At 38.1% G+C, this 14,292-nt stretch overlaps 1 protein-coding gene across 2 annotated transcripts in view; it reads left to right on the top strand.

Annotated features, from left to right (window-relative positions):
• Positions 1 to 14,292, top strand: part of TMTC2 (transmembrane O-mannosyltransferase targeting cadherins 2) — a 198,250-nt gene that overhangs the window by 161,207 nt on the left and 22,751 nt on the right. For both annotated transcript variants that reach the window (XM_044455244.1, XM_044455245.1), the window contains 3 exons: positions 3,476 to 3,557; positions 11,861 to 11,975; positions 14,207 to 14,270. In XM_044455244.1, coding sequence (XP_044311179.1) covers positions 3,476 to 3,557; positions 11,861 to 11,975; positions 14,207 to 14,270 — 261 coding nt within the window. The remainder of the gene's footprint in view (positions 1 to 3,475; positions 3,558 to 11,860; positions 11,976 to 14,206; positions 14,271 to 14,292) is intronic.

The raw sequence follows: 14,292 nt of genomic DNA, 5'->3' as shown, positions 1-14,292 counted from the left end.
ATTTCAAGTACTAATACTGTTCTATGTGTGCAAACTGCACTGGGAGTATTTGTAACCAACATGGCTTTTTAAGAAGGCCATGCATTTTAAATGTTGATTGCATGGGTATACCAGGCTTGGCTTTGCAAGCCTTAGGTTTCCTCTTGGACATCTAGGCTTGAGCCATCACACTTCTTTAAGGAACATGGCTGGAAGGAAATGGGAATAACTAGATTAAACAAATGGAATAGTGAAAATGTAAGCAGGATAGCTGCTTGGCATCTTCCTAAGTCAAGATTTTTGGCCTAGACAAAGGATTGTTGATCCAGAGAAGCAGGTGACATGGCCAGGCAAACGATCTGGAAGGAAGTGAGCCTACACTGTTCAAGTAGCTTATTCAAAGGTTTTAAATTAATGTCAAATCACTCTGTTGATACTCAATAAAGTCCACATATTAGTTTATAAACATTTTATTTTATGAGCCATCAGAGAAAGGATAATTGTACAGACACACACCCAAACTGGACCTAACTATTCAGAATCAATTTTTCATTACTGTTTATATTTTTAATACTGGAGTATGCATACTTAGGAAAATCTAAATTCTCAGGCAGTGTATTTGTGTTTCCATCAGGGATAAAGTAGTAACCTTTGGTAGAATGATATTTCATAATATATTTATATTACATCATTCATATTATAAAGCTAAAAAAGACAAACACACATACAGGTAAAGGTTTATATGTATGCAGTAGCTACAGTATGAAAACGTTTAAGCCATTGCAACTGTCACATCATTTTTTCCTCTTAAAATGAAAAAAGATTCTTCTCTCCATCCTTCTCTTTGTTGTACTCCTTTGGGTTAAATTCCTATAATGGAGTAAATATAAAGTCAATTGTAAGTCAAACTATGGCAGTATATGTCATATGTTCATATTCTGATCTTATTCAGAAAAGAGCATTGAAATTATCTGATTTTAAAGTTATTCTTGATGACAGAAGATGTAGATTGCATAAATGCTATAAATTAGCAGTAAAATAGCTGATTCTGGTGAAATGAGATTTTATGCTGTCTGACAGACCAAAAAAAAAGCAAGGAGGGGGGTAAAATCTATTCAGCTTAATAGCACTTGCTAATTCGACTTTTTAAGAGCATGAAAGAGATTGGGTCTGATAGTTATATGGTAATTGCTTCAAAAAAGTTTTATAGTCAATTGACACTCAAGCTGAATAAATAACCTGTTCTGTGAGGCTGCAGACCAGAAGGAGAGGAGAGGGACTATATCATTTCTGCTGAGAGACTAGCTGCCTTTGGTTCTTCCTAGCTGGCAGCTATTGTGCCAGACTAGATTATTTTTTCTACCATAGCTGCTGGTAGTAGGAACCGGTACTTGAACCTCCTTTTTAACCTCCTCTCTCCCCATCCCTTTTTTCTTTTATATCACATGCCTGTAATCATGGGGACACAGCCTCTTAATACTCATCTTTGTAAGCCACTCTGGAGCCATTTTAAGACTGACATGTAAATGCTGCAAATAAGCACATAATTTGTGGCTAAGCAACACAATATTTAAAGTGTTGTGACTCCTTTTCTGTTCTTTTCCCACACTTATAAAACATTGCCTCTTTTGTTTAGGTGCCATTTTGTGACCTAGTTTCTTACCCTTGCAGCTTACCAACTCACAGGTTAATTTCAATTTCTTTCCCATTTTTTTCAAGCATTCTCCTTCCATTTGACAAGAAAAAAATTTGCTTTCAGCAAAAAAGGAAAAAGGAGAGGAATGTTTTGATTAACCTCATGGATAAAGAGATTGGGTCCTACTTTAGTTGTGAGGTGGCTTAGGGGCAAGTACAAGTGCCCTGTATTTTTCTGTGCAGTCTTATCTCTGCAGCCTGTTCTTGTGTGTTAAATAAAGTTCAGTTGGAGACATCATATAGTAACCATTTCCTAATTCTTAAAGAGAAGGGGTTTTGGCAGTCAGGGAGGCTACAGAGTGATGGGGAGCTGTGAAAGGAAAAGATCAACATACATCCTATTGAGCCACCTTGCAGAAATAAGGTAAGCTCAAAACACCACCCTCTGAAGGTCTAGAGTGCTCCAAGAATGAGGCAGAAAAATGGAAGCCTCTTTCACAAGGAAAGGAAACAATCAGCGATCTTGGCAGAGCATTTCAAGAACAAAATTGTGTTTTCTGCATGGATGGAAAAATATATTTGGTCTTGTTTTAAGTTTTATGAAGGTAGTTTTCAAAGACATGGAAGAAATCCAGTGAATTGTTCCCCTTTTCTCCAAATCTGAGTGTGCAATGAGACATGAGAATTAGCCAGCTAACACTAATAGCGTTCGCCTGTTTCAGGGCAATGACAGAAGAGACGTAAATGTTAATTCCGTAGCATTAGCATTATGCTCCAGTCTTGGTCCACAGTTTGAGAGACCTGCAGATGAATGCTTTGTGACATTAAACTTTTGCCAGAGGAGGAGGATAACTTTAATGCTCTGTACTGATTTTTAATTTCTTCTGTTTATCCTATAATCCACATTATCCTTTTAGTTCTACCAGGAGGCATTAAGGCTTCTTTTCCTCTCCTAGTTGCCCTTCTCCCTTCAAAGCATTGTGTATATGTTCACTTCATTTCACTCACCATGATTTCCATATGGAAACGAAGCATTAGGCCTGATAGATAACCTCAGCATGGAACTCTGAATCTGAGTGACTGTTGGAAGGCAAACATTTTAAACATATCTCTACTGTAAATATACATTGCAAGTACCCGTGTTTTCTTTAATTACGTCATTCAAAATGCCTCCTCTCCTGCCCACCTTACCCAAATCTGTAGAGGTGCCATGTGTTCCATGTGAACCCACAGGGCTAAAAGGAAAAAGTATAGGCCCAGCATAAGCTGTACGATTCTGAAGGGTTATCAGAACTGCACACCTATACGCTTTGTCCCAGGTATTTGAAATAGAAAGGGGTCTGCGTTATGGGAAAGTGCCATGGTACTCCCATGTGTACCAGCCACTCGTTGACGGGCCTTGTGTAGCCCTTCCCAGGTGCAAAGAACGATAATTGATTTTATTATTTGAATTACAGGCAGGTTAAAATAATTAGCAAAGAGAAAAAGAAACCAGTGGTGTCATGGGAGCACATGACTCTAACCAAAGAGAATGGAATGAATGTTGTGTTCTAACAGGATGTTAACAAGGACTATAGCAAAAAGGCTTGTGGAATCTTGAAACCTAACAAATGTATCCTGGTATAAACTTTCATGAGCCATAGACTACTAAACCAGATTCAAGTAGATGGTAGTTCATTAGGTGTTAGCCTTTAAGGTTTCACAAGACTCTTTGTTGGGTTTGCTTCACTGAAATTATTAATGCTTCAGTTTGTGTTTTGGAGATATTTAACTTGCGTATTCATACAATAGTTTAAATGTAACAATGTTCACATGGCACACTGTTGAAATAACTGCCCTGTGTCTGCTTTTTTCGCTTAAGGGTCGTAAAAGTGAGGCAGAAAAATACTTCTTAAAGGCAATTCAGCTTGATCCTACCAAGGGAAACTGTTATATGCATTATGGTAAGTTTTAGTAGATAATGTTTCCTCACATAATCTAGTTTGCTAATTCTTTCTGAATTCTCAAGGAATTAAAAATATGGTTTAAGGGAAAAAATCATAAACATGCCAGTTGAAACTAGACTTCCAATGTGTAAAGGGGATTATGACCACACACACCCTGGACCCGGCAGCTGTACTGTGAGAAGAAATTAGCTGCTGCCGTCTACAGCAGCTTAAATGGGACCCTGATAATTGGAGATCAGGGCATCACATCTAAGATAAAAAGTGCTCTTTTCTTTGTAAATTGTATAACATTCAAATGAGACTCACTTCAAAATTGCAGGCTTTCTCCATGGAGAATGGAAGAAAATTAATATTAAGTCCAGTCAAGTTCTTACGCATCTTTATTATTACTAGGCCAGTGACATTAGCCTTTTGTAATGTTGGGTGAACAAATCAATATCATTCCTCAGTTAAGCATCAACCCAAGACAGTTAGGGCTCTACTTGCAAGATTAAATTTCTAAATATATTTAGAAATCTATATTGCAGGGCCAGTTTTGGCCCACATACTGCTGAAAACCCCCTTCCCGTTCTCTACTCTTAGCTTTGACAGCATTAACCACCTGTCTGGAGGAGAAAAAGCAGATCTGGATAGAGTAGTAAGGTTTTGTGAGCACACGGCATAATATTTACAAATGAATCAGACACAAACTTGGGGTGTGAAAGAGAAAGAATGGGATGTGCATGCACAGGGGCAGATGCACAAAACACTCCTTTTGCAGCTGCCCAGCCCCTTACCCATTTTGTAGAGACAATCTGTGCATTGTCTCTACACAGATCCTTAGAAAAATCACTGTGTGCTGGACTCTTAAACCCTTAACTCTTCATATTTCTATAATCAAGGCCAAAATAATACGATGAGGTGAGAACACTTTTATGTCAATTTAATAAGTCTTTTTAGATCATGTTGGTCCTAAGCAGGTAACAATAATTCATGATTAACTTTTCATTAATTTGATGACACAAAATTCAAAATTATGTAGCTAAAGAAATGGAAGAGAATGGAGTTAAGCTTAATCATGGGTAATGAACAGCAGCCATGGCAGCAGCATGGATTTTGGTAAACCTTCTGGTTACAGGTAATTTAATTAAATGGCTAGAAGGCGCACTACATGAGTGGAAGTTGCTCAGAACAGAAGGAAGGTCATGCAGTGTCTGGCTGTTTTGTGGAATTTGGTGTAAGATTTATAACTTTCTGAAAATGATTCCACTTTTAGTTATGATTTTCCTGCTTGAAACTTAGGGCTTCAGGTGAAGTCCATCAGAAGCATCCATGATGTTCAGTCAGTGCAGATCCATAGTTTAACTCCATACCAGCACCAGCAGTTCTCCCTTTCGGGATCAGGGCACCTGCCAGTAGCATGCTGTGTAGTCAGCTTCAGGTAGTTCTTCCAGAATTCACCCCTTCAGAAAATAGTAGTGTAAAATTTGTCTTGTCAAAGGAGGGTTTTTTTTTCCAGTGGGCTGCTACAGCTTAGCATCTCCAAATTGCTGTCAGGCAATCTAGTTTTCTAGTTTCAGGTGGCAAATGACAACTTTCTTGTTTTGCCCAGTTTTTCCACTATTATAGATCACTCTTTGAACATTAGGATACTTTTGGTAAAATGCTGGCTTATGTGCTTGTAATGTGTGGTGTTTCCAGTCTTGTATTTGCTGTGCCTTGATCAGATTGTACTTTGGTACTTGTAAAAATTGGTAGTTAAGAAAATTTTAAAGTAAGTTGATGCTTTCCATGAAGTTTCTGCTGTGATCTCCAGATCAACACATCATAGTATTGCCTAACCAAGGTTGTTACTTGCTTTCAAATCACAAGATAAAATAGGTTAAAGTACCTTGTAGCTGAGTTAGAATGGCATGGGGAATTGAAATGTATAGGTTGCCACTCTCTCCTTCCAATTTTGATTGTCTTCAGGACCAGATTTGCATTGCATCCATTTGGATGCTGAAGACTAGAAGTGTAGGCACCCTGAAGTTAGCCCTATTGACATCAGTAGAATTTACTTCTGAATATCATGGATTAAATCAGCCCGCCTATTATGCATCTATGAATGAGACACCCTAAAAATCCATTGTCTAATAAAGAGATTCATGGATTTGTTAACTCTTGATTGCATGATCACAGTGCTTTGTCTGAAGGATTTCTTCTGACTTAAATTTAGTTGTAGCTGGTGTGGAAGATAGTAGCTCATTTGTTACAAAGTATTTCACTCTGTGAAAATTGGATGGGATGAAAAATGAATATAAGAACACAGAGCTGCTTTTCAGATTGTAGATCGAAAGATAAGGCCTGGATAATGCAGAGCTGAATCTTTTTTATGCCTTGCTTGAGATGGTGATAAGACATACATACGTAAATAAATATCAAAGATGCAGAATGTAAAGGTTCAGGGATAGAACATCTTATGTTCTACCTAGAGAGAAATCTGTATTCAAATCAGTTCTCAGAAATAGTACAGAGTAGTAGCTATCTGAACCCAAATCAAACATTGACTTTCCTAGGGGCTTCAGAGTGGAACCCAGGAACTGAACCAGGGACCTCTTGAATACAAAGCACATGGACTTCCACTCTGGCACAACCTTCTCCTAAAAATGTTCCACCAAGGATAAAGTCATTTGGCAACTTTAGGGAGTGGAACTCAGAGCCATAAAAAGAGATACCAATGGAGCTGCTGAAAAATATTCTAAAAAATAGAAGAAAAAATTGAATCTTTGGAGAGGACAGTATAATGGAAGCACATTGTAAACAGAATAAATCAGTGGTGTTGGAGAGAAGGAAAAGAGTTAGGACAGTAAGCTTCACTGAGATTGACTCCCAGGCTTAAACTGTGTTTCAGGCACTATGATAACATGCATGCCCCTTCTCTCCTGGGAAAGAAGAAGTGGGGAAAGCAGTTCAAGACATAGATTATGGGCATGGCTTGTGTTAATAAACTACAGTCAAGAGGAAACATTTTAACCTGCAGTTAATAAAAAAGGCAGCAAGAATTTCCAGTCTCCTCCTAGCTAAATTTGAGAAGGACCTGGGATGCTTGCAAGCCACAGCCAGGCTAGGTTCATTTTCAGCACAGTAAACCATGATTGATCATGATGTCCTGTTAAAAAATCCTTTTGGCAATGGTTTCTTTGCTTTTTAATCAAATGTATTGATTAATTAATTCTTTTATCGTTTTTGTTGTACTTACTCTAATCTATCCAAGAAGCCAGATGAAAAGTTTGTCTCCAAAGCAAATGCTTTTAGCAAAAGCATATCTCAGGTTGAGACTCTGGACATTTCCTCTCAATTCCTCATGAATTTGCTTAAGCAACTTGTCATTTCTACACTTTGTAACCCTTATATATCTGTGATAAACCAAAGGGAGCTACTTTTATATTAGTTATGTAAATCTCAAAGAGTAATTTCTTGTCACATCAAAACTGGTGGCAGTGCCCCTAGAAATAGTATAGCTTATCAAAGACCCAAAAGGAATAAATAGCCATTTGAGACTTGGAACTCGGCAATACTGCATGTATTACACAATTTATTTCTATAATGTTGGCAGAGTTTCTTTTCATCATGTTTATATAGTTTTTATCCAGCTGTTCTTTATAGTTCCTTTCTATCACAGTAGTTCTGCAGCGGTAGTGAAATGATCTATGAATATAACCTATATTTTCAAAGGATAGGCATGTTGGTTTACATTCAAAAGCAGGTTAAATAAAGAAAGCATCAGAATGGCACTCTTTTCTCTTTACCGTAATAGAAGGAAATAATGTCTCTTAATTTAATATCAGGTGTATCAGTTTGTTGTAGCACGACATTTTCAAATTCAACAGTTCAGCAATCGTGCATACATTTGATTGCAGTTCGGAAGCAGCTTTTTCAATTTCCTCTGTAATCCATCCATACTTAGTGCAATACTATACATTTCTATGCAGAAATAAACCCCATCTACTTTAAATGGGCCTTTCTTCTAGTTAAGTTTGCAATGGAGTGAAGCCACAGGGATATCAGTGCTTTGTTTCATGCAGTCATCCAGCACAGGCAATGCATGTATGAAGACTGTTCTTTCAACAAGTGTCAGGTGCATTACATACTCCTTTCGCCATTGTGTCCCCCATCTCCTGTTTGGAAGCTTTCCTATTTAAGAAAATGACTCGAGATCTTTAAGAATAAGTCCTTGATAGTGTTGATATATACTTGATTCTCCACCTCATGCTACTTTTCTCATTTTTATTTTCTATTTTACCAACAGCAACCATTTTTTAAAAAAGAAAAGTTTCTTACTCTGTTCTCAGGGTGGCTTGGACCCCATCTTTTGGCAGGGTCGAGGAATCTCTCTCAACTGTTTTATGGCTTCCTTCTTATTCCTAGGTGGGCTGGTTATCATGCTGTGCCTGAGAAACTTTACCAGGTATCCTTGAAACTGCCAAGTCATCCATGCATCTCTGACTTTCCACCTGCTTCTCAGAATCAGTCAATTCTATGTGATCAGACTGTAACATGGTAGAGCTGGGCCCCTGCTCTACAATAATGCATCTTGGGATTTTTTAAGGAAATCTGGTTATTTGACTGTAAATACTCTACCAGTCATGCTGGCCACATGACCACAGAAACTGTCTGCGGATAAAAGCTGGCTCCCTCAGCTAGGAAACGGATATGAGCACCGCCCCCAAGAATAAGACATGACTGGACTTTAATGTCATGGGGAAACCTTTACCTTTAACCTTTACCTTACTCTACCAGTAGGGGATGCAGTGGTGCAGGGGCTTAAACTGCTGAGCTAGTTGATCAAAAGGTCAATGGTTTGAATCTGCACAACGGGGTGAGCTCCCCTTCCCCTTGCTCCATCCCAGCTCCTGCCAACCTTGCAGTTCAAAATTGTGCAAATGCAAGTAGATAAAAGGTACCACTTTGGTGGGAAGTGCATTCCGTGCACCAGTGTTTAGTTGTGCTGGCCACATGACCACAGAGACTGTCTGCAGACAAACGCTGACTCCCTCAGCTAAGAAATGGAGATGAGCACTGCCCCCTAGAGTCAGACATGACTGGACTTTAATGTCATGGGGAAACCTTTACCTTTACCTTTTTTACTATACCAGTGTTGCAATCCAAGGAGTTGGATTGCTTGTTTGTTTTAAACAAACTTCATCCAATCCAATGGCACATGTACATGTGTGCAGTTCTCTGGGAAGTTCTTAACACCTTTTTTGGATAAGAAGGATCATTTCTGATAAAAGAAAGATCCAAATGGGTTTCTGTGGGGTTTTTTCCTTGATTTAGAGCACAGTACTTGTGTACACTAGAAATATCCCATGTAAATTGCATGTATGACCTCACTCTTCCTAAGCAAGTTAAGGAATTAATAAATAAGGGCGCAGCATGATGTATACCTAGGCAGAAAAAAAGTTCTACAGTTCCCAGCATGCCCCAGCCACTTACAGGATTATGCCTTCAATAAATGTTGGAAGGGTTCTTCCTGTAGAAAATTGGAAATTTGCCACCCTGATAGAATGGAAGAATTCACAGGAAATAATCTGTATAAGCACGAAAACCTTCCTTATAAAGTAGCTAATAATAGTTTACTAAGTATCTTGTGCATGATCTGAGAAGTACCTTTTCCTCTTTATCACATTTCCTCCTCCTGTATTTTATTTTAATGTCTCTAGCTAGTCTACTGCTCCTTCTCTTTCCAAGCAGATCTGAACAAAAGGCGTTCTTTATTATGTTAAAACTGACCAACTAGGCTGATTTGGTGATACAAAAAAGCAGTATTACAGAAGTTAATAACAAAAGACACAAGCAAAATCAGAATACTGATCCTCTGGGAAACTAGGCTTAATTAAAAAGTGTTGATTCCAAACGGAGTAACTATCTTCCCTTCTGCTTATGGGCCCATCTCCTGAAACAACTGACATTTCTCAATGTCCTTCTTAAGCTGGCGCCATGTAATCAGACTAATGACATTAGGGTCAACCCCTCACACATCAGTTCGTTGCCCAGAATTTCCACCGTGCTCCCACAACCCGAAACTGTTTGGTTCTCAAGATCCATTGGCCACAGCATTTTAGCTGCAAATTCCAACTCACCTCTACTCCCACTTTTGAGTGAAAATCCAAAACAACAATCTTAGAAGACAGTATAAGGAGAGGAATGGGTCCAATCCCTATAAAATAACTACACGAGACTGAGTAATAATAGGACTGGTTTGGTTTAGAAAACTTGGCAAAGTTCTACCATGAACAAAAGAACTGTGTGATACTTAAACATAAGGTAGATTAAAGGAGCAAAATAAGGGTTTCAAAAGTCTTGTGGACTTGGATAGAAATATACTAAATTACTATAATAACAGGCAGAAAACAACGAAGATGTTCTGCTAAGTAACATTCTTTTCATTAATAACCACTGAGACTTGAAGTTAATTTCCTTTGAATAATACATTTTTCTAATAATTGTAAATCGCTTAATGAGTCTGTGTTATAATAAAATTGATTATTCACATTAAATTACTGTAATTATGCACTAACAAAAATAAATTATAACTACTCGTGTAGTATGCTGTTCTCTGTAGCTGAACCTGCAGAGTTTTTGTTGGTTAATGTTTTTAATTTTTGTTCTTGGTTCAGTCTGGTTAACATAGCATGCAGTTAATAATTTACAATACATATCAGTCTAAAATTGTAAGAAGAAATGCATCATAGAGATCCTGGAGTGCTGAAAGTATTTTTGGCATCATTTTTTATTTCTTTAATGCTTCCAAGTGCAACACTTCCAATGGATAATAATTATTGTGAATAACCATTAGATATCTCTGAAGTAACTTGTCAACCAAAGGTTGTTCTTTGTTCAGTTACTCCAAGACTTGCTTTTTATATTTCAGCCATTTAAAATATAAGGATATATACAATTACATCCTTCCACTTAAAGAAGGCCTTTTTTCCGGAGGAAGCTTCCATGAATGGAAGGGGGAGGCAAGAAATTTTCAAAAATACTTCCTTTCTTAAGGAAGCCCATCACCCCATTACTGCCTTTCACACTTCTATTCATGGAAGCTTCCATTGCATTGAGAGTTGTTCTCTGAGTGAAGGGAGACGATTGTATAGAACCCTAAAGTTGATTCCATTTTTCTACAGCAATCTTTGCATATTATATAAATGGCAGCTACTGTCATCTCTGTCAACCATAAAATAGCTGTAATCACCAGCTGATTGGCTCTTTGTCTCACCATCGGTTATGAAATAAGAAATACCTGATGTTTTCTTGAGTTGACCTTGTAGAAAATATTCTGTTCTAGTAAAGAAAGGGACAAGATAGGTGATTTCTGCTGCTGTTCTCTAAGCATAGAGCTATGTCCAAGCTTTACATACTTGACTGGTAATTTAATTACTTATCAGTTTCAAATGATATAGCTAAATATAGAATTACCTATAATTATTTTTAAATTATATTACTAAGTTTAAGCCAAAAAATCTTAGCTCCAGGTTATCATGGCTGCTTAGATCAGTTGCTAGAGCTGCTATAAACAATGATGCTTGTAGTGGAGCCGTTAATGACACTTGCTTGATTACCGTCCTTCCGAGCGTATTGCAATTGCTTCACTACAAGACTTTTCTGAAAGAGACAGTGGTTTGTCCACTTTTGAAGACCCTTACATCTAGCAGAGTTGGGGAATAATCAGAGAGGTTCTAAATTCTCCTGGGTTTGCTTTCAGCACAGAAGGTTGCTTTACATTTCAAGCATTTCTGGAGGAAGTGGATTTCTGAATCAATTTCAGCCCAAACTGAGTGCATTTGTGGGTATGAGGCACTTAGTGTGTTTCAGTGGGCAGAGATGTTGATTCTCCTTAAGCCCTCAATTACTTTTGATACTTCTGGACATTCGATATTCTGGAGCACTTGAAGGATTTGATAGGGCTTCAGGGTGCCTCTTTGTGATATTTCTGGTATGTGGAATAGCTTACATCAGGGACATGTTGATTCACTTCAAATCCTCCTTCAGCCACGACAGTTCTACATATGGCCTTAGATAGATCAGCAAATTTTGATTTATTATCTTGGTGAGTATAACATGGGACCACCCCATGCATGTCACTATGCATTCTTTTGAAAAAAATGTGTGTTAAAAATGAATAAATATTCTGAAGTAATTCAAATGATGTTATATGATAAGGTTCCTTACAGGAATACAACCTAATTTGCTTTAAAGAATTCTGACTTTTTTTTTTCAAATTGGTTTGTGCCTTCCCTTTTGAGCTCATATGAGTTCTGCATATACATCTATTTCAGGCCAGTTTCTCCTAGAAGAATCACGCCTGATAGAAGCAGCAGAGATGGCAAAGAAAGCAGCTGAGTTAGATAACACGGAATTTGATGTTGTGTTCAATGCTGCTCATATGCTCAGGTTGGTTGGATGGTTGTTTTTTTCTTTTAGCTCCATTGGGTATAAATGTCATAATTCATACTCCATTGCATTGAATTATGTGCTAATATTCAAATAAATGGCACCATGAAATACCTACTTTCAAGGAAATGTTTTATTATTTTTATTGGAATGGATATTTTGAAATGTCTAATCTTCTAATTAGCTTAAAATTCACATTCACATTACTGTGCTAGTGTTGTATTCTGTCAATATCTTGGGCAAAGACCCAGATCAAGTTTTTAAAAGAAGAACTGGCAGCCAGAACACTTGAAGGGCCAGACGTTGGCAACAAGGGCAAAGAGAGATTAGTGGTCAGACTCTGGAGAAGGAGAAAGTGCAAGGCAGTGTGTAGCTTCTTGAGCAACAAGTTTTGCGAAGTGAGGAAATAATCCTAGAGCAACAGTTGTATACAGCTGCTCAGCCGTCTCTTAGTTCCTCACACTGTCCACAACAGCTGTACCATCTCTGGCCATTATATGTGGGAGTGAGGAGAGCTTCAGCACAGCAAAGACAAGCCCAGTAACTTTCTCTGTGTCAGGATTGCTGCTGCGGCTCCGTGAGTAAATTGTTTTGGCCCCAGTACCTTGTCAACAGATGAAGTTAGGTCACAGTGTACCTCGATTCCTGGAAGCCTCCAAACTCAAAGGCTTATGAGCATCCTGTGGAGATTGGGGGTAGTGGAAATACGACCTTTTCTTGTTGTCTCTCAGACCTGCATTTTCGCAAGATTTTTGGCTCTTCTAATGAAAATGGTTTGGAGTGGAAGAGAAGGAAGCTGAAGAGTCCCCAGGATAGCTCATATCCTGTTCTCTCCAGTCTTCTCCCTATCCATTGGAACATGCCCTTTTGCCCCATTCCAATATTGCGTTCCTGACCTCGGAAAGGAAGCGAGAGTAGTTTATCTGCACCGCTGCAAGGGAATGGAGCAGGGGGCAGTTGATAGGAGTTGATAGGTCAGAGCCCTGCAGATCCTGTCTAAGGGTCATAGGATTGCCTCAAAACCCTCAGGAAAAGCCGCCCCGAGGCTTCGGCGAATGGGGCGGCATAAAAATGTTTAAATAAATAAATAAATGAATGAATGAATGAGACTCTACAATATCCGTTCAGATCATTCCTGTACTGAACTGCTTTTATAATGAGATTAAAATTAAGATAAACTGCTCCTACATCTGTTTTGTTAATACTACATAAAATATGAATCTCTCACCTAACTTAGGCAGGAAAACTATGAAAACCTCTATTTAGCACACTTGTAAAAACAAGATCCGAACCAAAATGCAGGTGCTTTTCATGAAAGTTTTGAGCAGTATCCAAAAACATCCCCTTTGGGTAAATTTTTAGTGCATTGCCTATTTACAGGAGGGCAGTGCTTCACTGACTTACCAAACCCAGATCTGATCAGCTCTGTGGTTTCATGATGTCATCCCATTCAACAGGCACTTTTAGACATAATCCTTCTTTCTAACCCATTCTTTGAAACAAGCATTGCAGACGTTCTGCTCCCCTTCCTTTACCCCTTCTAATCTTCACTGGCATTGGCACTAAGATTCTGGTTTGCCAATGGTGTTAATCCACAGTTCCCCAAGGACGACGTACAGCCCTCTTAGCCTCAGATGACTTCATTTAACTTTCCTAAGCTTATGTGATTGCTTACGGCTAGTAAGAAACTGTGCATTGGTGAAAACTGTTTCTTGATTTTTATTTGAACCTGAAATATGTCTGTTTCTTAAATCCCATTTCTATGACTTTATTCTATTTTTCAGTGCCTTACAAAGGGATCAGTGATTATCTCTTTTGCACTTTTTGTTAGCACGATATTTCTGAGGAAAGGAATATCTTCTCTCTCCATCCCTGAGTTCTGTCTTGTCCTACTTTGGGATTCAGTTCTATTGTCAAACGCGGAGCAAGTTTTGTAGTGTGATGCTGTTGAGAGAGAGAGAGAGACCTTATTTTTAAAATTAATATTTTTAAATTAGTATTTTCAGTGTATCCATCCACTGAAACCACTGAATATAATTCAAAGCACCTAGTGGGAATTTTCTGGTAAGTCCTTAGTAAATAGTTACTATTAAGAGACAATTTAGGTTTGTTTGAAGTATGAGTAAAATGTAAGAATAAAAGCAATCATCTTTCATTTCCATCTGCCAAATTTTAAATTTCTAGTGTGAAGTTGATTAAGCTTACCTTTTTTTTTTCCTTTGATCCAATAGACAAGCTAGCCTCAATGAAGCCGCTGAGAAGTATTATAAAATGGCAGCTGAGTTGAGACCAAATGTAAGTACTTTCACAGGGACGT

Source organism: Varanus komodoensis, unplaced genomic scaffold (genome assembly GCF_004798865.1).
Source record: "Varanus komodoensis strain SLA01 unplaced genomic scaffold, ASM479886v1 scaffold8, whole genome shotgun sequence".
NCBI lineage: Eukaryota > Metazoa > Chordata > Lepidosauria > Squamata > Varanidae > Varanus > Varanus komodoensis.
The sequence above is the reverse complement of the archived record's forward strand: the minus strand, read 5'-3'. Positions and strand labels throughout refer to the sequence as shown.